Below are 26,003 nucleotides of genomic sequence, written 5' to 3' on the forward strand. Positions count from 1 at the left end.
GAGAAAGAGAAAAGAAATTAATTATAAGAAGGTAGAATGATTGTTGCAAGGAGCGGAGAAAATTACGAAAGATTCAGAGTTAATGTACAAAAAGAAGAATTGGGAAGAATAAAAATAATAGTTGTTTTTATTTTTCTTAAATGTGCAGAGAAACATCCAGTTAATTAAAGGGTTTGAAAAAATACGAAGTACATTTAGGTGTTTTGTGTTTTAATTTCAACATTCCTAAACTAATAATATTCCCTTCTTAGGAAGTATAACAAATATAATAACCATTTACAGAGGATCAATTCAATGCTATCCTACTTTGTTTTACTTTCAAAGTACCCATTTATTATATTTGTAAATTGTTTCTGAATTTCCAATGTTCCTAGAGTAAAATATCAAGCGGTTTAGTCAATTTAATCAATTTAATATAATTTCCGACGATGTGATTACAAGACGTTTAACACGAAATATGACACAGATACTGCCTCCCTAATTTGATAATTTCCTAGTTAATTTTACGTAGCTCATTTCATCGCCCACATGGTAACTTAATCAAATGGCAATTTAAAGCGTTTCTCAATCGCCCCCACCCGCATGCTCAAAATACACAAATCAAATGGGGCGCAGTTAATAGATGGGTGAGGTATGGTAACGAGTTGCATGCAACCCCAGAGAAGAATTAGATGCACTGACCGCAAACTGAAATGAAATTCCCTTGTCCAATGTGTCGGAAAGGCAAAAGGTCAACGCCGACAAAAGGGATGCAGATAGATAGATGAATGGATGGATGGATGGATGGATGGTCAGAAGAATGGTTGGACTTTATGCAAATAAGCCTAATTAGATGACAGGACACGCACACATGATTAAAACGAAATATTCCGGTTTTGTCGGGGTCATCACATTGGCTGTTCTTTGTGTTTTATTTAACTTTGACCAGTCAGGGAACAAATGGATTTATAAGCCGAAATTTGAAGTGGTCACACTTAATTGTCAACAAATTTGGGCATGGAAAACCTCAACCCCCCACAGAAACCTCAAACATTTTCAAGTGCACCCTGTTGAGCATTAAAATACTTTTCAGTCAACGCTAAAAGCAAAATGATTAATTGCATTTGCTTTGGAGCCAAGGAGAAATAGAAATACGCCAGGAACAAGACAATTTTCCTGCTTTTTAAGTAATTCCCCAGCGCTTGCCAACACTTTTTGAGGGTTGATAAACTTCACAGAGAAAGAAAATTCATTGCATTTTTATTTTACTAAATGTGCATTTATTTTCGCATTATAAATATAAGAAATTATTTTATTTTTCATATTTTATAAACCTTTTTTCTTATAAAATAATATTTAATTAAATTTAATTTGATTCGACCCATAATCGTAAATCAGTATTTTATATCAAATGGGCTTTTCACTTCGTGTAGGCATTTTCTTCCTTTGCGACTTTTACTTTGCCGCCTGATAAATTAAATTGAATTCCCTGCCTTGGCCGGGCTGAGATGTGAAGAAATCCGTTTAAACGCAACTTTATATAGACACCCCGTTTCATTCTGGGATACCATCCCCCTTATAAGTCTGCCACCCCGCCAAGCTGTCGCTTCAGATGATGATGATGATGATGGGTGCGATGAGCATTTGTTGTCGCTATGACGATGGAAAGTGCTTCTGGCCAGCTTTACCAACCCTGAACCTCCAAAGAAAAATTGTCTAATTTCTAGAGGATTTCTCTACAAAGGGGGTACATTTTGGACTCAGTACGTACTCTTCAAAACAATTCCCCCACTGTATCCCTTAATTTCCGTTGAAAGGGGGGGAAATAGTTGCTGTAGGCTTAAGCTTTTCCTGTTTGTTGTTGCTATTGTGGTTGGTACTCTTGGAGTCGCAGGCTTATTTCATTTAAAGAAGGTTATAAAAATTGCCAGACAGGGCTCAAAAGGTTTGAAGGGAATAATTCACGGAATAATTAATGGTATATGATTTTTCGATGGATATACATTTGATGAAGATGGATGCACTTTCACGCCACTTTGTGAGTGTGATTTGCAATTGAATTTCAATTAATTAAGGGTTGTATTGATTAACAATATGATTGATATAGGTTGGATTAGATAATTGCATATGCAACACCGTTTTAAAGTGTATCTTTTTGGATTCTTGATACCTTATAATTCATTCAGTTGTATAAAAAATGTATGCTAATTTAATAGGGCAATATAATATAATTTGAGTAACAAATTAGAAATCAATTTTACAATTCCATACAATCGTTAAATTTTAGTTGATGCGTAACGTTTTAAAAACCTTAAAAATAAGTGCTACCTTTCCAAGTGATTTATCAAGCTCTTTAAGGAAATAACTTTAATTTAACTTATAGAGGGAGAATCGGAGCCAAGATTACTGAAGAGGCGTAAATAAAGTCCTTGGGAAAGCCACCTTTTCCCCATTTCGCCTGTCTGCTCCAATTCCACCCTCCGTAGAACCCCTTTTTCAAGTCAGCTGCTGTTAACGTTGATTTTATCGTCTGCTTTGACAGCTGTCACTCCGTCATTGTTGAATGCCATTGGTGTTGTTTTCGAGTATTGTTGTTGAATTGCGTTGTCGCTGTTGTTGCGTGTTGCTATCATTGCAATTCGCCATGTGATTCGCATTGATTGAGAGTCTGCAAAGATTTGTTTGCGAAAAGGAAATGAATTTGCGATGTTTGAGGAAGTACATATATGCGAGAAGTGGTGACTGGAATTTTGTATTCGGTTTTTGTGATTAAGTTTAAAATACTTAGTATTCCTTAGTAGTGAGTATGGGTGTTATATACGTTACATTTAACATAGACTTTGAAGTCAAAAATAGCCAAGGGCTGAACGCCATTAACACTGCCCCACGTTGGGCGCCAATTATTTGTATGCTTGATTATCCGCTAGCTTGGATTTTAAACTTGTTTTAACTTTGTTTTTATTGGCAAGTGGAGAAAGCTTTCAGGAATTGTGCCTGCAACAATAGATCACAATTTCATTTCCGTACTTGTCGCTTCCTAGCAATTTCCTGACTCTAGGTGTCGCATTTGTGCATTAATGCTCACCTCATCCATTGTGCTCCGGTAAATTGCATCTGTCTCACTTTTGGTGGCTGTCTCTCTTTTTGTAGCCTGCCAACATTTCCGCCACAGACGACTGGAAAATTCCGAGGAAAAGTGGGGAAAGTGTATGGGACGGAAAAAGAGCTGAAGTAGCAAAAAAAAAAAAGGGAATTGTTTTCCTCTTGTTTTGGAAGGGGGAAAATGGTATTGTGTGACAGATGGAAAAGGAGATTGCGCCAAGGTCTATAGAACATATTGATCGTTGTGCGACCTATGCGGGCAAATAAACTGAACTATGCATGAACCGAAATCAAATTACCTGTCTGAGTCCGACTCCCTGTTGGACTTCATTAACTGGTGGAAATCACCTCTTTGGTTCCTGTCAATACCCCGTTTTCCTCCATTCACCCGGTGTCACAGCTAATTTTCCATGCAATTACATGCAGTTTGCTGTGAAGGACTGCTGTGGACCCTCGACTACCTTTTTTCTGTACCCTTCGCTTTCCACTTTCACTCCTCGTGTTGTCCTGTTTGGCCTTTGGGGCATTTCCTCCGCCGCCTTTTGGCCTTTTAATTGCATCAGTAACGCTTGATTTAACATTGCCCAAAGCGTGTCAATTTGTTGGTCAAAAGGAAAAGCCAAATAGGAAAGAGTAACTTTATAGCCTTACGAGAGACGATATTTTTGGCATGACCTGTCATTGGCTTAAATGAATTAAGTCCCCCGACAGAAAAAGGGGAAATGGCGAGAATAATGCTTTCATATGTAGTTGAGCTTCAAAATGGGAGTTTCTGTTTAAAAAAAATACGTAGAAACATTATATTTTATAAAAATGGTACTCCAAAAATTCGTTTATAATATTCTTTGAATGAATTTAAAATCCTTAATTTGTTAAACCCACAAACAGCACTCAATATAATTTTGGATAATAAATAAACCACAATAAACATGTTCATATGTATAAATTAAAGAGAGACCCCAAAAAAAGCCAACAAAGGTGGTCGGAATTAATCAATGAATTTTTGTGGGATTTAACAAGTGGGTCAGATGAAAATATCCATGAAAAACGCACAGAGATGCAAACAATCACATGTAAATAAATACGGAATGCAAACGGAAGTGGGGGAAAAACAACTAAAACTTGACGAAAAAAAAAAACAAGACTTTTCTGAATGATGTCTCGCCCCGTCTCTTTCGCACACATTTTCTCTGTTCATTCATGGAAATTCAAATTTTCGCCGCTGTATTCGCATTTATCTAACGGCATTTACTGCGCAACAATCGTGCCCTCTCCCTCACCTTCAACCATTTGCCTGCTCTTTCTTCCGGTATCGCGTCTTCTCTTTCGCTCTTCGACTGTACCACATGGCGTATACGTATACGAAAGTTTTGCCGGCAATTTCTAACAGAAACACTGTGTCTGTGTGTGTGTGTGTGTGTGTATCTGCCGAAATATATTGATTTTCTCAATTCCCTTTTATTGGGCATTTTCTGTTCATTGTGGCTTTTGTTGTCTGCATTTGTTGTTATTTTCGTTTCTCCCCACAGACGAGACTTTTCATTGTTGTTGTAACTTTTGTGGAAAAAGAGAAATCACAACAAAAAAGTTTGCCGGTTCCGGATGAAGAATACATAGTTGTAATGCTCATTTAATATTTCCCTTCTTTTTTTGTGGGTTGCTCGACAACCCTGGCACAGTGGTATTTTTTTTTTAAGCCATACATTTGAAAAAAACAGTATATTTTCAAGTTTAAGCTTCAAATTGAACCCTAAAACTAGAATTTTGAAATGCAGAAAATAATTTACATACGAGTATCTTTTTTATTTATAGAAATTAGATACATTCTAATTATATACAATAGATAAATACTTTTAAATACTGTTTTCTTGCAATATTAAAAAAAATAAATTTTATTTTTTAGATATTTAACTAAACCCACTGTACCAAGTGGCCTGACATTTGCTATATCAGCTTTTTTTGTCCTTTTTTTGTGCGCTTTTTTGTGCAGCTTCCGTTTTCGCATAGTTGGTCTTCCATCTGCCACTCCCACTCTAACTCTCCCACTTTTTGTACGCCCACTTTTTACCCTCCGCGTTGAAAGAAACATTTTGTAGGAGAAAACAAATTGAATTTGTCTGCACGGCATTTCAAGATTTTGCCGGCAACCGAGAGAGTCCCTTTATTTTTTTTTTAGGTATCCCCCCTGGCGAAACTGAAGTGGAGAAAGTGCGGAAAGGACCGAGCGAGTACAGTAAATAATTGAGGGCTGTATTTTACGGTCTAGAAGGGAGTTATTTTGGTTATTTTAGGAACTTTTAAGAAAATCTACATTTAGAGCGTTTCCTTAGAACTCAAAGTTTAATGGAAATTAGCAGGGCAATCATTTAAAATGGTTAAGTTTCTACTTGCTTATTAAACAGTCTGGTTTTAATAATCATATATAAAATAATCATATTATTTTTCTAACATTCGAATTAGAAAATATTTTCAATTGCCTATAAAAAATATCTATTATATATAGGACACTAATTATACCCATTACTTGTAGATTAAAAAGGTATACTACGTTCGTCGGAAAGTATGTAACAGATAAAAAAATGCGTTTCCGACACTATATAGTATATATATTCTTGATCAGTATCAGTCGATCTAGCCATGTTCGTATGTCCGGTTGAACGCTAATATCTCGAAAAATATGAAAGATAGAGTGTTGGGACTTGGGCTGCAGATTCTTGGGCTTCCTGCGCATCGCAAGTTTGTTTCGGCAGGGTGCCACGCCCACTTTAACGCCCACACACGACTTAAACCCGTATAGCGCCCGTATTACTAAATATTTTCCAAAAATTTAAACGAGGTCGTGTTTTTAGTATTAAATCGTATATATATTCCGAAAATGATTGAAATCGTACCAGTCATTAAAAAGTTGTAACCAAAATAATTATCAATATTTTGCAATTCAATCGAGATTTTACACCACATGCAGCAAATAAATTCACATGAACTTTGCTGTAGTAGTTAGTGTGTGCCTACTGTAATCGCTGACTTCACTTTCAGGCGGCCCTTTGTAAGCGTAAACAAAACGCCAGGGGAAAAGGTTCCCGGGAAACGTGGAAAAAGGAGCGGATCCTGAAATGGCTACAGGGCAAACACATTTGTAAACACTCCCACACAAGTGCACACACAAGCACACCCACATGACATATACATACATAGAGACACCCACACATTGATAGCAATTTGTGTATGTGCAGACACACACTTTGTGGCTGAAAATTGTTTGCACAAATCTTTTGCGAAGAAAAACGGATTTTTTGTGTGGTCGCCTCAATGAAATGAAACTTTTACCAACCGTAAAGTTCCTGATGATGATCAAACCAAACTTCTGTGTGTGTGTGTGTCTCTCTCTATGTATAATAATATTAAAGCCGGAAATATTCATATTCCGTTCAGGCAGTGAAAGTTTCCTTTCCACCCAGATTTTCCTCTTGAGTTTTTGCATAGATTTTTAAAATAAACGTGAAGAGTAAAGGATAAAGCTCCTACTGTCTGCATTTAATTCAATTTAGCTCCCTGATTGTGTGTATGGCTTTCTTGGGTTGTTTCTTGGGGTATCACAACACCAACTAATTTGATTATTTAGAGAATCTGAATAAAGTTTAAAGAAAGACCAGCCATTTGTATTGCAAATTGAATAAAGGTCCCTGCCAGTACTTTTAAAAATCATAAAATTAAGGTATGTCCCATTTTGGTTGCCTATAATATTTTCAAGAGCTTCGATTTAATTAACAAACATATTTCTTGAAATAAGTCAGTTTAAACATTTTAGTATAATTACAAAGTTCTATGTATTTATGTTGCCTACTTTTATGAGCTTCGATCTGTAAAAACCTTATACTATATATAAAAAAATCTATATAAAAATCAAAAAATACCATTTAACTATCTTTTAAATTTTGGTCTAACGACTTTTATTTAACACAACCAGTTTCCTGATTTTATGTGCCTTGGTCAAACATTAGAGTTTCACACTTTCATTGATGTCCTGTTGCCACTCTGCCAAGCTATTAATCATTCTATCAATCAATCAATTCATTAAATTCGCAGTAGACTTTCTCCCTCTTCTTCCTTCAACCCTTTTTATGGACAAACTTTCTTTTCACCCACTCCCTGGCTTTTTATAATATTTCTTTGACGTCCAATGCGATTTTGATGGCCATAAAATGTCATGGGATAAGACGTAATAAAAATGAGAGGAAAATTACGAGGAAATAAATGGAAGCCAAGGGAAACGAGAAGTTCTTATAGAGGGTAGGAAAAATGGGATTTGTTTGCGATTTTCGCAGTAAATTAGGCAAATTAAAATGGCAAATTTCCTTTGAAAAAAATGCAAATTTATGTGCAGCACACGCCCATTTTTCTCGCCTAAGGATCTGATTTTGCAGTGAAAAAAACGCAGGGAAACGATGAAAAACCGGAAAAAGCTGAGTGCAAAGATGCAGAAAAAGGAGTTTGAGATTTTTAAGGGGGAAACGAAACAATAGGCGGCACATGGAAAGGAATAAATGGGGAAATGCGAGTGGAAATGGAAAGGAGAAGACGTTGATTTGTGGGGCTGAATCTGCCATAATGTCCTTGAAAGAATGGGAATGTATACGTATGTATACAGGTGGCCCATAGCCAAAAGCCATTTCCTCCCTACAACATTTCACTGGCTTCATTTCACCCACCGTATCCCTATTATTCCAGCTCGTATTTTCTTGGCTCCTACATTTCCCATTTCCCTATTAACCAGAAATTGTTTGCTCAAATATTTCCACCGCCTGCGGCCTCGAAAACAAACAAAACAAAAGCTTAAGGTCCACACGCCATCCACAAAAGAAAAGAATAGCGATTTTCATCTAGGATTACGATGGGGCTTGGTTTGCAAATATTTAAGGTGAGCTCTGTGAAAATCTTTGGAGTAGGGTGATAGGAAAGAGTCCAGACAGCACCATTTAAATAGAGAGTTATTTTCTGTGAAGTGTACAATAGATTTTAATTATGTAAGCCCATTCAATTGATATCTATCATAAACATTGATATAAGTGAGTTGAAACCACTTAAAAATTCATTGCATATTTCTAGGCGCATTAAAAAAAAAAAAATTAAAATCCCAAGGATTAAAATTTTTAATTGGTTCCGTTTTAAAATTCCAATCTTTATGACAATAGTTTTCTGGCGGGGAAAATTAAACTTGTTGGAAGGCAAACTTTTTTTTTTCGTATCCCTACTTCCCTTCGACTCTGTATCTTTTAATATTCTGCTGCTGTTTCTTCATTTCGGAGTTTGGCAAATGCAAATTGCCGCACAGCTGTCGTAAGTTACTGCCTAATCCTGCAGTTCCTGCTGCTGTTCCAGCCGCTGCTGCAAAATGAGAGCAGCAAAATGTTAATTAATTTGAATTTCAGCACCAAGAAGGGCGGACCAGCCTGTTGTAATTTCCCCATTGCCATTGTGTTTTGATGCAGAGAAAGAAAATTTAGACATTTTCAAGGCATTTCATTTAATTTAGGTGGTTTTAGGGGAAATGCGGAACTACAGATCCCTAAAAGGGGCTTTAAATCATTTATAGGGGTGTCTAAAAATATGGAACGATAAATTGAATATAAATGTATGTATAAATTGAACTTAAAATTCGTTGTTTTTTGGAACACCTCCAGAAGTGATTCTTTTTTCACTGCATACTTTTGAACACCTTCATAGGTGATTCTTTTTTCATTACATACTTTTAAACACTTTTATAAGTGTTTTTAAACGCCTTATGATTTCTGTAGAACCCCCAAGTAAACTAAATTTAATATAAAGTACATAAAGTAGGTAAAAAAGCATTATGCAATGGTTATAAGTATATTTTTGTATAGTGTAGACGCCAGCACTCCCGTGAAACTGGCAAACTGATGCAATGACAAACTGACGCCGCTGTCAAGTAGGAAATGCGATGCATTGTTGTAGTTTGTTGTCGCTGCCCCTTATAACAATGACACCGAATTACATCATTAATGAAAAATATAACAAAACAAGGGGTGCTGCAGATGGAAACTTGCATCATGACAACAGACGCGCCCTGCTTTCGCCATATATGTACATATACATAGTACTATGCATATCACTCGCATAGATAGCCCTATCTAAATATGTAACTACGAGTATTTCCTTTGCATACTTGAGTTTTGCGGTTTGGGTATCATGCAAAGTGAAATCGCTGGAAAACCCCGAAATGGGTTGAGAGGAAAACCCTCCAAAGAGCAAATGTTAGAGCACTCGAGCATTAAAGTACTTGAAATACATTTGCGGTTCACCGGAAAACCGCGATGGCTAATTCCTCTGCGTATTGTCATTGGGTTTTGCAACGACTTCTAGGTCAACAAACAGTTGGAAAAATTTAAGAGACATAAAAATACTTTTTAATCTTTAAATTACAATTTAACGACAGTTTCAAAACCACAAATTGAATTTATCAACAGAAAGTTTCTTATATTTTCTTAATTAAAAAGTTCATTTGAAAGTTTCAACCGCAGAAACTGGATTCTTTGGTTTAGACACTCGACAAATTTCCCGCTTTTCTGCCATTTCAATGTGTTCCTCTGCAATATCAGCCAAAGTTTGCAATTTCACCAAAACTTGGCCATAAAGTTTGCGCTTGCTGAAGAAATCTTCAACTTTTGGCACTTTTGTGCACTCTAACGCTTCTCAATACACTTACCAACACTGAAAGGTGTAGCTTACCACGGAAAATTGGTCCTCAAGCTGTCGTTTCTAGGCGAATACTTTGTTTGCCCGCATCTATGTATACGTAGTGTGTATCTTTTAGCATCATCAAAAACCATCAACAGCTGAAAATGTATTCGCTATTGAAAGTCGGGTATACATATATGTAGCTACCTATCTATAGTACGGAATATAGTGTGCTGGTTGTGGCTTCGCAAACAGCTTTTGGTTCAACAAACTTCAATTAATGGTGCACGGCAGGTTGGGCTTTTGTTGTTCCTTTGTTTGTATGTTTGCCAAACTAGGAAAAAATGGGGAAAAAATAGCGTTAAAAAGAAAACTTTGCGACACTTTCAAGTGTCGACGGCGGCGGTGGCTCATACCGAAACGCTAGCGAGAACTAAGCTAAATTACACTGAGAAAACAGGTGATTTTCCATGATATCCGAAAAAAAAAAAAATTTTTTTTAATAATATTCAATTTTTGGCAATTACATAGGGATTGTAATCGTATTATATTTCAGAACTATCATTTATAAAGTTTGAGGGTTCTAAAAATATCCTTTTTAAAAATAACAATGTTAGAAGTAGGTCTTGAACTCTCAATTTTACAATGATTTCTCGACTTTAAGCACTTTTTTTTAGATTATTAAAATTCTGAATGGCTTAAGAATTTTTTTTTTGTTAAGATATCTTTTTTTATAAACTTTTTCCAGTGCATCCCCGCAATATACCCTACCCACTGCCGTTCCGCCCTATGCCATTCATCTTGCTGCCTAGCCCAGTTTAATTTAGGCTTTATAGAGGCTCCTCCACCACCATTGGAGTTTTCGCATTTTCCTATGGAATTTCCCTTACCACAGCACCCCCCCCCCCCCCCCCCCCCATTTAGTTTTCACTCTCTTTCATGCTGCGTTTTTGTTGGCTCTTCTATTTTTGCGTAAATATTTATGTTGCTTAAAATGTTGCTCTTTGGTGTTGTATGGAAAAGGCGTTAATGCCTCAGTGGGCGTGGTTCAATTACCGCGTCTGAGGTTTACAAAAATTCATTTCGCACATTTCCTTTCATGAGGATTGTGGCAGAAATGTAACCACCAGGTTAAGTTCTGGTAGAAACGTTATAGCCTTTGGTTAAACTATAAACTCGATCGACAATGTTTGCGCTTTTTTGTGGTTGGGCTATATTCATTTGTCATTACACTTTGATGTTTCTCGTAAAAAAATTGCACATTAAACTCTGGAAGAGGGAATTTTTATGGAGGAATAAGTTGGTTTCATTACAATGTTTTAAGGCCAAATGAAAAATGGAGAGAGAGAGCTGGAAATAATGTTTTTTTTTTGGGGGGTGGCAGGGGATATGCGGGCAACAAAGTTCGTTTTTAATTACAAGTGTGACATACTTTTTGGCTTCAGTTGTGTGTGTGTGTGTGTTTAATCAACAAATGACCGAATTTTCATTTGGCAAGGTGGCAGCTACTAATTGGCAAATGGAAAAATGAAGACGCACAAAGCGCTTTTAAATTTAAGCCAGCATTAGCGAATGAGGGAATCCAATCTGCCTTGGCATCAATCTGCCAGGATTCAGCCAACTGGGCTAAGAAGCGATTGCCTTTCAGGTCTCTTTCTCTCTTTAAATCCTTTAAGGATTGAGTTCAGCCAGCTGAATTGGGGCTAAGGCCTTGCCACGTTTCGTTGCACATGCTAAAATGGCAAAAACGTGCAAAAAGCCAGTGGCTGCGCAAATCCACATCCAATCCAAATCCAAATGCGAATGCAGAGTGCAAGTCGAAGTCGTTTAATTAAAATTCTGCATGCCGTAAGGCTTAAAACTTTTAATTAAGATTTAATGCCCTCGCCATTTAATTGAGAAAAGCTGGAAGCACTAACTAAAAACAAGAATTAAATGTGGGGAAAGAAAAATAAACCTAATTCGCGCAATTTAAAAGAAAGTTGAAATAATCTTATATTTAGTTAAATAATAAATTTCGTAGCCAAATGATAACCAATAACAATAAATCAAAACAAGGTACTATCGTTCGAAATGCTTCCAAGTTCTTTGTATTCGCCGAAGGAAAATGGGTTAACGTCTAACGATCTGCCCAACCCCTTTTTCCTTGGCTATGGGGGGAAAATCCTAACTGACATTTGACATGGCCAAAACCGAGCAGAGAAAGCTTTGCATTGGCAAAATGTCAAAGGGGCCAACAGCCAAATCCGAAATCGAAAGAAAAGCCAGCCAAAGATACTACGATACTACAAGATACAAAAGACACATTAAGGTTAATTCGACATTCGACAAGGTCCATTAATAATGCTAATTTATTGATTTCGTGTTGCATAACACGATTTTGCCTCAACTCATTTATCAACACTCTTTGCAGATCTTTGTTTATTAGCAATGGTGAACCCGCTTAAATGTTAAGTAACTGTGGCGAACAATATAATATCATTTGATTTTTAAATATGATCCACAAGTTTAGTAAAAAATCGAATAAAATGAAAGAAATGCCTTTGTATTTGATACAAAAAGAATTTACATAGTTTCAATATGATTGAAAAACTACAAGTCTTTAGTAATTTTATAAAAACAATACTTGCAGCACTTGACATTAATGTATTTATGATTTTTTGTATGGACCTATTATTATTGAATTTTTCACGAAAATGTCCATGGAATGTTTCCCGATTCAAATGGCCAGTTTGAAGTTCCCTTAAGGAATCACCACCTCTCCAACCCCCAAAATTTTTTCATTTGTATCCCCATCCAGGATACGCATCGTTGAGCACTAAAGAAAATGGCAAAACAGGAAATAATATTCAGTACAAAAGTTGGTCGCAAAAAAGGGAAAAAATAAGAGAAGTCTAAGGAGAATTGGCAGTGGAAAACTGTTTGCATCTCCTCCCCCTGCCTTGGCATAAATATTGATTTTTCTTTTTTTCTTGCATTCATTATTATGATTTTTGCATATAAGGGAAGCTAACTGCAGACCATCCACACAGTTTCTCCCTTCATTTAAAACATAATTTATGCAATCTGCAGCAGAAACTTTGATGGCGTGGTCTAAAAGGGTTTTTAAAGTGTCATTTGCGCGGAGAGTGTACAGAAATTTTAATAAACATTTTCAGTGGGCTTATTAAATTCTCATTTTTCCATATCAATTTTTCATTTACTGGCAAAAATTCGTTGATTTAAGTGGGCAACAATGAAAATTTATATTAATTTTGCAGTTGGGGAAATAAATTTCAATAAACTTAATTTTAAAATCTTTTAAAGTGCAGGTATTTGAGGTTGGATTTCTACTATCTGAGCTTCTGAATGCTGAATATTAAATGTGTGAGAAAAATAGCAAAATTTGGATGTGAAATAGTACCTTTAATATAGAGGCATGTCCAAAATATTCAAATTAACATGCTAACTTTAGATTTTCAAAAGAAGAAATTCTTATAAATAATTAAATAATTAAATATATAAAATTGAATTTCAAAACCCAAATGTTTATGGCCACCTTTAGTAGTCTTTACTGTATTAAAGACATTTAAATAGATCTACATATGTATGTATATTGTCGTACATATTTTTCCACTTACTCTGAACATAAAAATACAAGAAGAAAATCAACAAGCACTTGACAATTTTTCCCCTGGCTTTTCAATTTACATAACACATTCGATAAGTACAAAAGATAAACAGGAAAATGTAATGGCGAGGTGTTGAAAGAATAAAATTGGTATTATTTTTAATTAATTAATTAATTAAAGCTACACTGGTAAAATAACTTGGCCTTATAATAATTGTTAATTCTATAGAGCATTTAAAAACAAATTTTTTGGAAAGAACATTTCCCAACCATCTTAATCTATTACATACCTGTATTAAATATAAACATAATGTCACTTAACTACATCTATCTAGATTATCATGAATATTTATGTAGCCTGATGAAATCTAAATAGTTTTGGTGGTTTTATATCCTAAGATCTACAGGCTGTCCCGTTCCCACCGTCTACCTGTCTCACCTGTATCCTGTATTAAGCAATTATCAAGATGGCGCCTCGTCTGTGTAACGGGAACTTTTAAATGCTCACTCGCTGTGTGTATGTGAGCACACGCATACAGGCAAACTGCGCCTAGACATGCCATCCCTTTCCCTTCGGGTTCCTATTTTCCGCCCCATGAGTGTACCACCCCTCCAATACACCCATACACCCAACCACCCACTTTTCCCGGCACCTTTGGCTCCTTTTATATGCCCATTTGTCACAATATTTGCCATGAAAGGCAACTAATAAATTCTCTTACTGCGCTACTTCGCCTTTTCCTCCTCTCTCTTTGACCCTCCTTTATCCCCTGTTCCACTTTGTCCGCAAGTTTCTAACTTCTACACACACACACAACACCGATGCCGGCATACACATGTCAACAGTGTAAAAGTTTCATTGGTAAATTGCCTGGTCAAAAGTAAAAGGCAAACTGTAGTTTGTGTTAGTGTTTTCTACACTCTAAAAAAAGCAGCACAACAGTAAACTTAAGTTCGAATGTCAAGAATTTTTAACCTGAGGTTAAAAGCAACGGAAAGATTTTGGAATTTTCGTATGACTTTGGCAATTTCTTATAACAGGTGGCCAACAAATTCAAATCATTTTTAAGTACTAAGTATAAAAAACTAGAAAAAATCGGTGAGGACTTTAAGGGTTATATATATAACCCCAGGTTAAATGTGCAATATTTTTAGACGTTAAATAATATGTTTAAAATGTAAACTGAATATACAATACATTTGTAGTACTTTTTTAAGTACTTTTTAAGTACTTACTTTAAGTAAGTCTTAAGTACTACAACAAATCAATATGGATTTTTAAAATTCAGTAACCCCAGGTTAAATGTAAAATATATTTCAACGTAATTTTTATCGTAAAACAATATCTTGTTAAAAAATAAACGTAAATAAATAAAAACAGAAACAACATGGTATATATTATTTAACCGTCATTCAATGAACAAAATACGAATTAATTTTAAATATAATTCAAAGGAATTTCTCTCAGTGCCAAATAGGTACATATGTGTATGTCCTTACGCCGAAGAGCCTAGCTCGAGTCGAGTCGCCCTCTCCACAAATTATGTCCTTTCGCTGTCTGTCTGTGCTTTATGGCCCAGCCATTCACAAAATACTTTTCTATACCTTTGGGCATCTTCAGTGCAAATGGAAAATGGGAAATGGTGGAAAGCGGGCAGGATCCGAAGCTACTTAGACACTTCCCCTGACCACCGATGAGGCTTGTGGCTTTGAGTTCCTTCGGGACATTTGTTGATTGCCGTCTGCCATCGAAATCGTTTTGTAATTACGAAATTGACCACTTTTCAAAATGGCGGAAAGGAAGGGGAAATAGAGCTTAAGAGCAATTTGGTATTATAAAGGAAGCCGGAATAAATGTTTATACGAAATATGTATGCAACAGGGTACTCGAAAATTGCTTGCGGTTTTTATTTTGTTTAGGGGAAACAGTTTTCCTATTTATTTTCCATTTTAAAGTAAGATGCTGTGTTCATATTGTGGGGAAATATTAAAATTAGTTGATTGATTCAGGGATCATGATGTTAAAAATATAGGACAACTTTAGTATACCTATGCTAATTTTTAGAAATGCAAACTACATAAAACAGAACTTTCCAGACATCTTTAGTTAAATTCCGATCATATCACGTAAAAATATAAATTTTTTGGATTGATTAAAGGATAATGAGCTTAATAATATATGACAAGGTTTGCATACCTTTGCTTATTTTCGGAAATGCCGACTACTAGAAACGGATCTGTCCACACATCTTAAGTTAAATTCCAATCATATCGTGCTGAAATCTTTCAAAATATGTTAATTGGCAATCCTTGAATTGATTGTGATGTTAAAAATATATGAAATCTTTCGAAACTTGACTTTCCAGACATCTTAAGTTAAATTCCGAACATATGTTATAATATACAATTTTTTGGATTGATTAAAGAATATATGACCAGTTTTGCTTGCCATTGCTTATTTTCGGAAATGTAAAGTATCGGATCTTTCCACGAATCTAAAGTTAAATTACGAACATATCATGTTAAAGTATAACATTTTTTGGGTTGATTAAGGGATCATGTTTAATATATAATTTGTATACCTTATTTTCGACAATGCAAACCACTCGTGACATATCTCTCCAGACATCTTAAGAACCTAAAGCGGAAGTCGTAGGCGGAACATAATGATCGGCTGAACCTAAGAGATTCGTCGCCCACCGCTTGATTGCCATCTCCAATTTCGACTGGCAGACAATTTCGTTTCAATTTAGGTTTCCGGCTTTCGTTGTCAGTTATTAAAGTTGCGGATAGTGCTGATAAACTGATAACTAGCGCTGTTATGACAACAAGCAAGGCAAACAAACGAGCGAGCAATTCTAGTCACGCATATTAACCAATAAAAGAAAGGTGAAATGCGGGTGTTGGGGAGGTCTTATGCGATTTAAATAGCCGCTCAACTGAACTGAGCCCAGCTCAGAGCACAAAACCACTGAAAAAAGCATTCGAATTAAGGGAAACAGCGGAGAGAGGGGAAAAATAGAAAAAAAGATACAAAAATTCAAGAGAAAAGAAAAGCAACTGAAAACAAAAGCATATCCAAAAAGCGAGACGTGCAATGAATGGCAATTTCTGAGGAAAAAGATGGAGGAGAAGCAACAAATGAACATAAATTGAGGTAATTGAGGTGGGAGAGTAGAGAGTAAAGTACACTACAAATTCTGAAAAAATAAGAAAGATTTACCATGATAAGCAATCCAAGATAAGCAATACCTCAAAACAGTTTTTTAAGATACAAAATTTGAAATATACTTCTTTTTTTTCAAATTTTTAGGACTAAGTTCCAATAAAATATGTAAGTTTTAAAGTATGGATCTGTATTTTTATAATGTTTTTGCTTAAGTTGGTGATCCGAACTTTAATAAATCCAATTATTGTGGTAACCAACCAAATGGCAAAAAGTTAAGACCAGTTTTTAAAGATACATAATTATTTTATTCTCAAATTTGTAAGAATAAATCCCAATTAAATAAGCAGTTCTCAATGAAATGATCTGTTTCTTTATTTATTTCTGTGTAAGTTAGGGATCCGTTGCTTTTATAAGCAAATCTATTTTTTTTTTGCTTTTTAAGCCCCACCCAAGTAATTGATAAACAATTGATTGAGAGTTGAGACCAGTTTTTTATGTGTAGACACGCAATGAGCAGTCAACTTATGCATATGCCGCACCTCCCTTTTCCGCCACGCCCACTTACTCACAATCCCCCCCCCCTCTCTGCGTTTCCAATTCCTTCCCGTATTACTTCTACCTTTCGCCTTAAAACCTGCAATTCAACCGCCAACTTTTCACACTTCAACTACAGCAATAAGTAAAGAACTAGTTGCAACTACAACAGCTACTATGCATTCAGCATTCAGTGGCTTAGGCGATACTATGAAGGGGGTTTCGAATCCAAGAGGGGATTTTAGAAGGTCCCTTAGCTACATAACACTACTATACCATATCTTTCTGTGTATTGCCAAAAATAAATATATGAAAAGTTTGGATTCCAAATAATATAACATGTATGAAAGTAAAGTTTGGATTCCAAATAATATGATATGTATGAAAGTAAAGTTAGGATTCCAAATAATATAATATGTATGAAAGTAAAGTTAGGATTCCAAATAATATAAAATGTATGAAAGTAAAGTTAGGATTTGCATATCTCATACATTCAAAATATGATATCACTATAACAGAAAAACATGCATACCTTAACTCTGATAAAACTTTTACAGAAATTTTAAGTAATTTCTAAAATGTATTTCAATTTTCTGATATTTACAAACGGATCCCGGAAGCCTCCCTTTGGTGGCGCCACTGCCTACCGCGAGGCACAACTGTCGGAGACACGAACAAGCTCGAGCCACAGAGTAGAGCACTTTATGCTAATTGCGCTTTTGCCTTTTGGTCAGGTAGCCCAGCAACCAATGCAAGTCATAGACAAGTCAAGTGCTCAGTTATTCGTGGAGACGGAAAAGGTATGGGTATACGTTCTACAGTTCAGTTCAGGAAGAGATACAAGAGCGATGCAAAACTATAGATACGGATACCAAGTTAATAATTGGTTTTAATTCTTCCTTATTATTATAGTTTTCATTTATAACAAAAATGAAGCTCTTATCCAAATAACAAATAAAGAATGAGATCAGAAAACATTTTATATTTACATATCATATATATTAGGGGCTTAAAAAATGTCACAGTGTGACCTTGCCACTTTCAGAGTCATAACTCAAACTAAGTTTACAGTGTGACCTTGCAAAATTAAGAGTGATCATTATATGTTTCCAGGAATATTAATTTATAAAACAAAAGCTATTATATCTATCAGTTTTTGTTTATACATATTCATAAAACATTTCCCTTAAAAGTATGCTGCAAAACTAGCACTTCTTAAATACACCACTTTATAAACGACTCCGTTTAAGTGCGATAGATAACCATTTTAAAATAGTTATCCAAATAAGAAGAGAAGACAACATTGAGTTATTTTCCCAACTGAATAGCAAAGGGGGGAGACTGGCACATAAATTCGAGGACGAGCATTTACCTCCATTTATCCTGAAAAGTATAGGACTATAAAAAAATGTGCTCCAGTTGTTTTGCTGTGCCCGCTTATCTCTGGAAATTGTCCAGCTTTTCTTTATTCGGTTGCCTCTGGCATTGTGGGCTTCATGTTGCCATTGTTCTACTTATTGTTGCTTCTGGTCTTGGCTTTCTTGCGGACTTCTTTTATTCATAGGCTGTCCCACCTGAGATGACGTTGAACTTTTAACTTGTGAGCTCGTAATTTCCCATCTCTGGCTTTCTCTATCTCCCCCCGTCTGAATGTCTGCTGTTTGGAGGAAAAATTCTAGTCTCAAACTCATGGGAATACATATGTATCTTTCCTGAGACTTGAAAATGCAATTTTACGACCATATTGTTGCTAAAAACTATTTGGGTCGCATTTCAGGTCGACTTACGGTACTAATGCAAAAAGTCGCATTATATTCAATATTTACATATAATACCTACTTTAAATAGTTTCAGAATGAACCATATAAGATATTATTTATTTATAAAGCATGCTTTCATTATTGAGCCTGCATTGTGAACCGGTTCAAAAGATATGACTTGAAATACAGAATCAAATCTATAAATCTTTGTTTGTCGATAATGTTTTCTAAAACTTTTTTTCATCCTTTGGTGGTGAACTTAAATGCATAGTTTTGATACCCGGAGACATAAAAAAACAATATTGATCACATATTTTTGAGTCTGCATCGTAAACCGGTTCGAAATTGATGGTTTTAAAAACTGAATCGAATTTGTAAAGCTTTTTCTGTCGGTAATGTTTTTAAAAACTTAAAACCTTTTGGTGATGAACTTAAATGCTTAGTTTTGATACCCGGAGACATAAAAACCATTATTGATCACATATTTTTAAGTTAACCGGTTCGAAATTGATGGTTTTGAACACTGATTTGAATTTGTGAAGCTTTCTTGGTTGATATTGTTTTTAAAAACTTAAAACCTTTTGGTGATGAGCTTAAATGCTAAGTTTTGAGACACAAAAAACCATTCTCAACCCGAAATGATGCTCTTCTATTTTAAATCTGAACCGGTTAAAAACGCCAAGCTTCATTTTTGCCCCCTAACCGATCCCAAAACCCCTTGGTTTTTACGGTTTAGGACCTGTTAACTTAACCGTTTGGCTACTGTGCTTAATTATTTAAATGAAACTCGCCCGATGCTGCGTTGTTGTTGGCAACGTTTGTTTGTTTGTTTGTTCGCTTCGCTCGCAATGTTTGCTTTGCATTTGTTTGTCTGTTTGATTGTTTGCTCTTGGCCTTTGTTTGCCTTGGCCGGTCTGCATCAGCAGCTGCGACAGCGAAAACGACGGCAAAAGTTGAAGTTCATGTTTCTTTAGTGGCTCACGGCTGAAAAGCACGCACAAACAAATCACAGAAAAACAACCTGCCGAATAAATATTATTTAAGTGCTGGAAAAAACTGTACTTTTTCTAGGGTAGGAAAGCCAATTTTAGATTCTAATTTTCCATAATTAAGAATAGCTGCCTAAAGTGATTTATATAAAGATATACCTAAATGGTATTATATAAAGATATACCTAAATTTTAGGTGAAATTGCCCCATATATAAGTTAAATGGTCCATACCCTTCGAATTGTAAATTTGACCAACGAAATAGTTACTCTCCCAACTACAGAATACACACAACTTACCATTTTATGGTAGTTTTACTATTAAATAGTTGGCAAAGCAACATGTCACTATTTTTAATAGTTGTTAACCCTATACGTATTGGTAAATGTGACCCATAAATTATTTCTGTGTATCAAATATTTCTTTGAAAAACAAATAAAAACTAAGAGCTAACCAAATTGTTTGTTAGCCATGTGCGTTTCTACAAAACTCCTTGGTAATCTCGGATGTTTTGAAGCCTTGGCCATAAAACCACTTGAAACCACCATCACGACCTTGTCTGGCTTAGGGTTTAAACAACAAATTCGAAGGTTTTTGTGCTCATTGTTAATTGCCATTTATTTTATATTATTGTTATTTTTTTTTGGTTTTTTTTTTCTGCACAAATGCTTATGGCTTAAATCCCAAAAATGTGAGTCACAAAGCGTGGAATCGGAATGAGAGGAGTGGATTGGATTGGGTGTGGTTAAATTAACTCAAATGGTTTGTGCCCGAGCAATTGCAAAACAAATAAAAACCGCCAGGCGAAAACTCATGTGCGAATAATGCGAAGTGTAAATTGAGCATTTAAATGAAACGAAACCGCAACGAATCCGTGTTGGAATACATATGTATGTACATTATATCTCTTATATATCTATATCTATATCTACATACACTTCTTCAATGAAGTATGCGCTGCGAATATTTAATTGCATAATGTGACCAGACTGACACACTATGCGTTAATAATCATCAACAAATTTACCATCATCATCATTAATGTTACCATTAACTTTAGCGATGTTCGCTTGGAGTGTTTCCCGCCAAATGGGTTTTTTTTTATATTCGCTTGGAGTGTTTCCCGCTAAATGGGTTTTTCTATTTTGCTCACTTGTGTGCTAAAATTCCCAACTGGTTGAAACCGGTAAGATACTAACATGCAATTTTTTGGCTTAGTAACTATAAATTGTTACTGATTTTGGGAGGTGGTTAATCTTAAGTAATACCTTGGTTTCAAGCTTGGCTTTAAACTTGTAGAACTTGGAAATTTTTTAAAACCCCTGCTAAACTATCACATCTTCACATTAACTTTTTTCTGCTTAACGGGTTTATAAATAAATAAAAAAAAAAGTATAGAAAAAAATCATCACTGTTTCACACCATCATCATTATCTTGGCTAATGACTAATGGGCCATGGTAGCTGTGAAGCTCATGTAATGGCCAGAAAGAAAAGAAAAGAAAACGCCAGTAACAGACACACGACTTGAAAAGCGAAATGAAGAAAGGAAAACAAGAAGCTCAACAAAATGAATTCAATTATGCAAGCGAGTTACAGTTAGGAGCCCACCAAAAAGGGGCAATACGGGGCTGCCAGGGGGTAAAAGTGGGCTATAACATAGCTGTTTTTGGAGCTGCTGGCCAACATTTCATTTCGATTTCGAAGCGAAAGCGCAACGCAAATTGCAATTGAATTTATTTCGTTGTTTTTTTTTTTTTGTACCTTACTTTACTTTAAGTTTTCTGGCGAAAAACGTGTTGTGAAAATATTGCAACTAAGCCGACTGGGGTGGATAAATAATAAATAATTGATTGTTTGATTGATTGATTGAGTGAGTGACGACAGTAATTGGCAAACTCCATTCCATATGCATTGGAATGGTGTGATGAGCCGACTGGTGGACTGCACTAAAGTGCTCTCTTAAAAGCTGCGTGTCAAAAAAAGGAAAACAGGGAAAATCGCTGTCAAATCAAACAGGTTGACAAAGCTTTTTGCTAAATGGCAATCCGAAGTGGGGGTTAAAATTGCCACCGAGTTAAGTTTGCATGCGCTGCTGATTTTTCGCACGTTCTACTGGTTTATGTGTCCCTGGAATTCGTGATTAGCCTGAGAATATTTTAGTGCTAAGAACGCTCAAATAATTAAATAATGCTGCGAGCTTTTATAATTGGTAATTAAAATCCGCCCTTAATTAGAATTTTATTCAGCTTTGATGGTACTTTATAAATACCAAGTTTCAAGTTTAAATATTTTTTATTCATGACAAATAAACTACAACAGTCTTAATACAATTTTATTTAGTTAATGTAGTGTTCTATACAGAGAAAAATATTTAAACAACTTGTTCTTGAATTAAGGAAATGCGTTTTTGAAAACCGTGTAAGCACATTTTTAGTTCAATGTTCTCAATATCAGAACAAGCTGGTGAGAAAAGAAAAGTTAAATTGAGTTTTTATTTCAACTAAAAAATTGACATTCTGTTTTGAGAACATTTTCTACTCAGATGAGAAATTCAGAATTCTGCTAAGAACGCCTAAATAATGAAATATTGGTGCGAATTTTTTTAAGTTGTAATTAAAATCCGGCCTTAATCAGAATTTAATTCTGCTCTGATGGTACTTTATAAATACTAAGTTTCAAGTTTAAATATTTTTTATTCATGACAAATAAATTACATCAGTTTTTATAGTATTCTATACAGAGAGAAGTATTTAAGCAAATTCTTCTTGAATTAAGAAAATGCGTTCTTGAAAACCGTGTAAGCACATTTTTAGATCAATGTTCTCAATATCAGAACAAAAAGGGTAGAAGAGAAAAGCTAAATTGAGTTTTCATTTCAACTAAAAAATCACGTTCTGTTTTTAAGAACATTTGCTACTTAGATGAGAAATTCAGAATTCTTTCTGTGTTGATTCATTGTAACAGTATTATTTTCTTACAATTTTTCTCAGTGAATCCCTCCCCGATAGTAAAGAACACTTTGTATGAAAATGCCTGGAAGTAAATGCCAGAAGATCATGAAGTTCTGGCCAGTTTTACGCATAAACTTGGCATAAATGACGCTTTTTATGGGCCGGCCAAAGGCATCAATCAAGCCAACAAGTTGAGGAACTTTATTTTTATCCGCTTCCCGGCGCCATTTTGTTGAACGCCATTTTGTGTGTGTGTGCCTGTTTGAATAATGTTTTTTCTTCCTTTTTTGTGTTAAAACGCTTTCAGTTAGATGGTCAACTTGCTCTTGTTTTTTTTATCAACTTTCTGTGCGGCCATTTGAACACATTTGAGCAGTAAAAAATAAAAGGAAGCCCTGCAATTTGATGGAATTGAATTGCTGCCAAATGAAATTACAGAAGTTTGAACAACCACCCGGGAAAAATTGATAGTTTCGGTTCAAATTGAGGATAACCATGGGTTTCGTTGATTTCCATTTCTCTAATTGAGCGTTAAAATTGAGTGGTTCGAAAAACGTCAAGCAATTGGGAAAAGTAATAACTGTGGTAAAGACATTTTTTTATAGGATAGGGTAGTAATTGCAGTAGTAAAGTAGATTTAATAGTTTCAGGATGGGATAGTAATAACTGTAGAACAGTAGCTCTAATAATTTTGTTTAGGGAAAGAAGGACTACTTTTAAAGTGCTATAAACAACAATTGTTATTTAGTATGTCGTGTTTATTTAATTAGCTTTTTCTACTCTATTTACATTTTTTATTTATAATAGCATACTGCTCTTACTGAAACATTAAATAGTTTACTTAAATTATAGAAATTTTATTTTAAATTGTTCAAGGAACTTAATATATCTTGGGAGTTTGGAGGTTTTAAGGGCGATTTAGTCACTTGACTATGTCCTCTTTTATTTTACCCGTTTAGAGACAGTTCCTTTTGATTGTGAAATGTTCTAAATATATTTTTTTCGTACATAAGTTGAACCACATTCCATGAAGTGCACAAGTGTCTCATTTTAATGCCAGGCATTACTGGGCATGCAGTCTAGATTTAAGCCACATCTACACCGACGGCGACTGCATTTCCGTCATTTTAATCCTTTAATGTGCCGTAGTCCTCTTTTCCGACTGCCGCCCGTCGGGATGTGTGGCAGCATCTGTGTCCCTCTGCTAGCCAAATCCATTATACCCTCTGCTATTTTTTGTTTGCCTCATTTTCGCGGCAGTTTCGAGGGGGTTCGACGAGTCCTGCGAGGGGCTGCACAAATGGGCGTGGGCGCCAGCAGAGCTCATTGTTTGCGGTGTTAATATTTGGCGTCTGGCACCAGCAGACAGCGGCAGAGGCGCCGGCAGTTACACTGTAAGAAAATCAGAAATCAGTAAAAAAAAAAAAATATTAAAAAGAAATATAAATGCTGTAATATAGTTAGGTTTTACTTACAATAAATATTAAAAACAATTTTAAATATTGAAAAGTGTAACAGGTTTTTTGTGGTATTTATTTTATAAACCTTTGAAAACACGCTTTGTATCAAAATGTATAGTGTTGCAAAACGGTTTATTTTAAAACCCTTATAAAACTCGTTATTTCCACAGAATATAAAATTAATTATTTAAAACCAATATTTGTACAAGAAGATTTCACATATTTGTACATATTGTCAAATTATCCTACATATACAATTATTTTTCTAACGTTTTAGAAAAAAGGAATACTTGGACTATAGTTTTTTGTGTTACAAAGAATAATTCATTCTTTTATGCACCTTCTAAAATGATTTAATGTTTGTTTAACCAATATTTTTAAGAAACACGCTTTGTATCAAAATGTGTAGTGTTGCAAAACGGTATACTTTAAATCCCTTATAAAATCCGTTATTTCCACAGAATGTAAAATTAACGATTTAAAGCCAATATTTGTACAAGAAGTTTTCACATATTTATACATTTTGTCAAATTATTTTATATATACAATTATTTGTTTAACATTATAGAAAAAAGGAATACTTGGACAATAGTTTTTTGTGTCACAAAAAAATAATGCATACTTTTGTGCACCTTCTAAAATGATTTAATGTTTGTTTATCCAATATTTTTCCTATTCAAAATTCAATGATGATAAATCATTCAAAGGAACTATTTTAAATTTTTTCTCTCTGTTCAAATGGGCCGTGCGATAAGGACAACAGACATCACTACCGTCAGCACCCGCCCATGCTATCTCATTTGTATCTGCATCTGCATCGGTAGCTCCATCTCTATCTGCATCATCATCATCATCATGTGCCATTTAATTGTCACTCGCGTTACTTTTTGTTTGTTTCGCTGTTGTCCTTGTTGCTTTTGCTGCAGGTATTGTTGCTGTAATGTCATTGCACTTTTTGTGAAAACTGAAAATGACAGAGAGTAAACTTTAAATGGGAAAACGTAGCAACGAAGTAAACAAAAGGGATAATGACCAAATTAAATTATTAAAATTATAAATTAGGTAAAGGGCTTTTAATAAAATTACCCACTTGGAATAGGATAGTCCTTACAGTTCTAACTAAATACATGGTTCAACTAAAGTGATTTGGTATAAAGAAGAATAAATATAAGATTTGTTAAAAATGAATGCAGTTAATATATTTCTAACTTTCAATCTTATTTGTAACTAATTTACAGGACGTTCGATGTGCAGATCTAGCCATAAGCATACCCAACAATCCCGGCCTAGACGATGGGGCCTCATATCGCTTGGACTACAGTCCGCCCTTTGGCTATCCGGAGCCCAACACAACGATTGCCTCCCGGGAAATCGGCGATGAGATCCAATTCTCACGCGCCCTGCCCGGAACCAAGTACAACTTCTGGCTGTACTACACGAACTTTACGCACCACGATTGGCTCACCTGGACGGTGACGATAACAACAGGTGAGTGGTAATCGAAAGGAATACGAAAATACTAGGTATCTTGGGTCTTAGCTAGGAAGAGAAAATAGTAGGTATCTAAGGTCTTAGCCAGAAGGGATAAAACCGAGATTTTCCCGCAAACATAAGAGCATTTTTTGGACCAAACAGTAGAGCTCTTAAATATATTACTTATACGCAAGGTTGACCAGGAATATTTCTGGTTTACACCTATTTTATTTTAAACATATTTCCCACATAAATACTTAATGCTCAATGTTTTTGCC

General features: G+C 35.2%; 1 protein-coding gene across 4 annotated transcripts in view; it reads left to right on the forward strand.

The window, feature by feature from the left end:
- The window catches only part of LOC119558211 (tyrosine-protein phosphatase 10D), a 58,168-nt gene that overhangs the window by 16,131 nt on the left and 16,034 nt on the right, over nucleotides 1–26,003 (forward strand). For all 4 annotated transcript variants that reach the window (XM_037871516.1, XM_037871517.1, XM_037871514.1 and 1 more), the window contains exon 3: nucleotides 25,491–25,740. In XM_037871516.1, the coding sequence (XP_037727444.1) occupies nucleotides 25,491–25,740 (250 nt within the window). The remainder of the gene's footprint in view (nucleotides 1–25,490; nucleotides 25,741–26,003) is intronic.

This window comes from Drosophila subpulchrella, chromosome X (genome assembly GCF_014743375.2).
Source record: "Drosophila subpulchrella strain 33 F10 #4 breed RU33 chromosome X, RU_Dsub_v1.1 Primary Assembly, whole genome shotgun sequence".
NCBI classification, from domain to species: domain Eukaryota; kingdom Metazoa; phylum Arthropoda; class Insecta; order Diptera; family Drosophilidae; genus Drosophila; species Drosophila subpulchrella.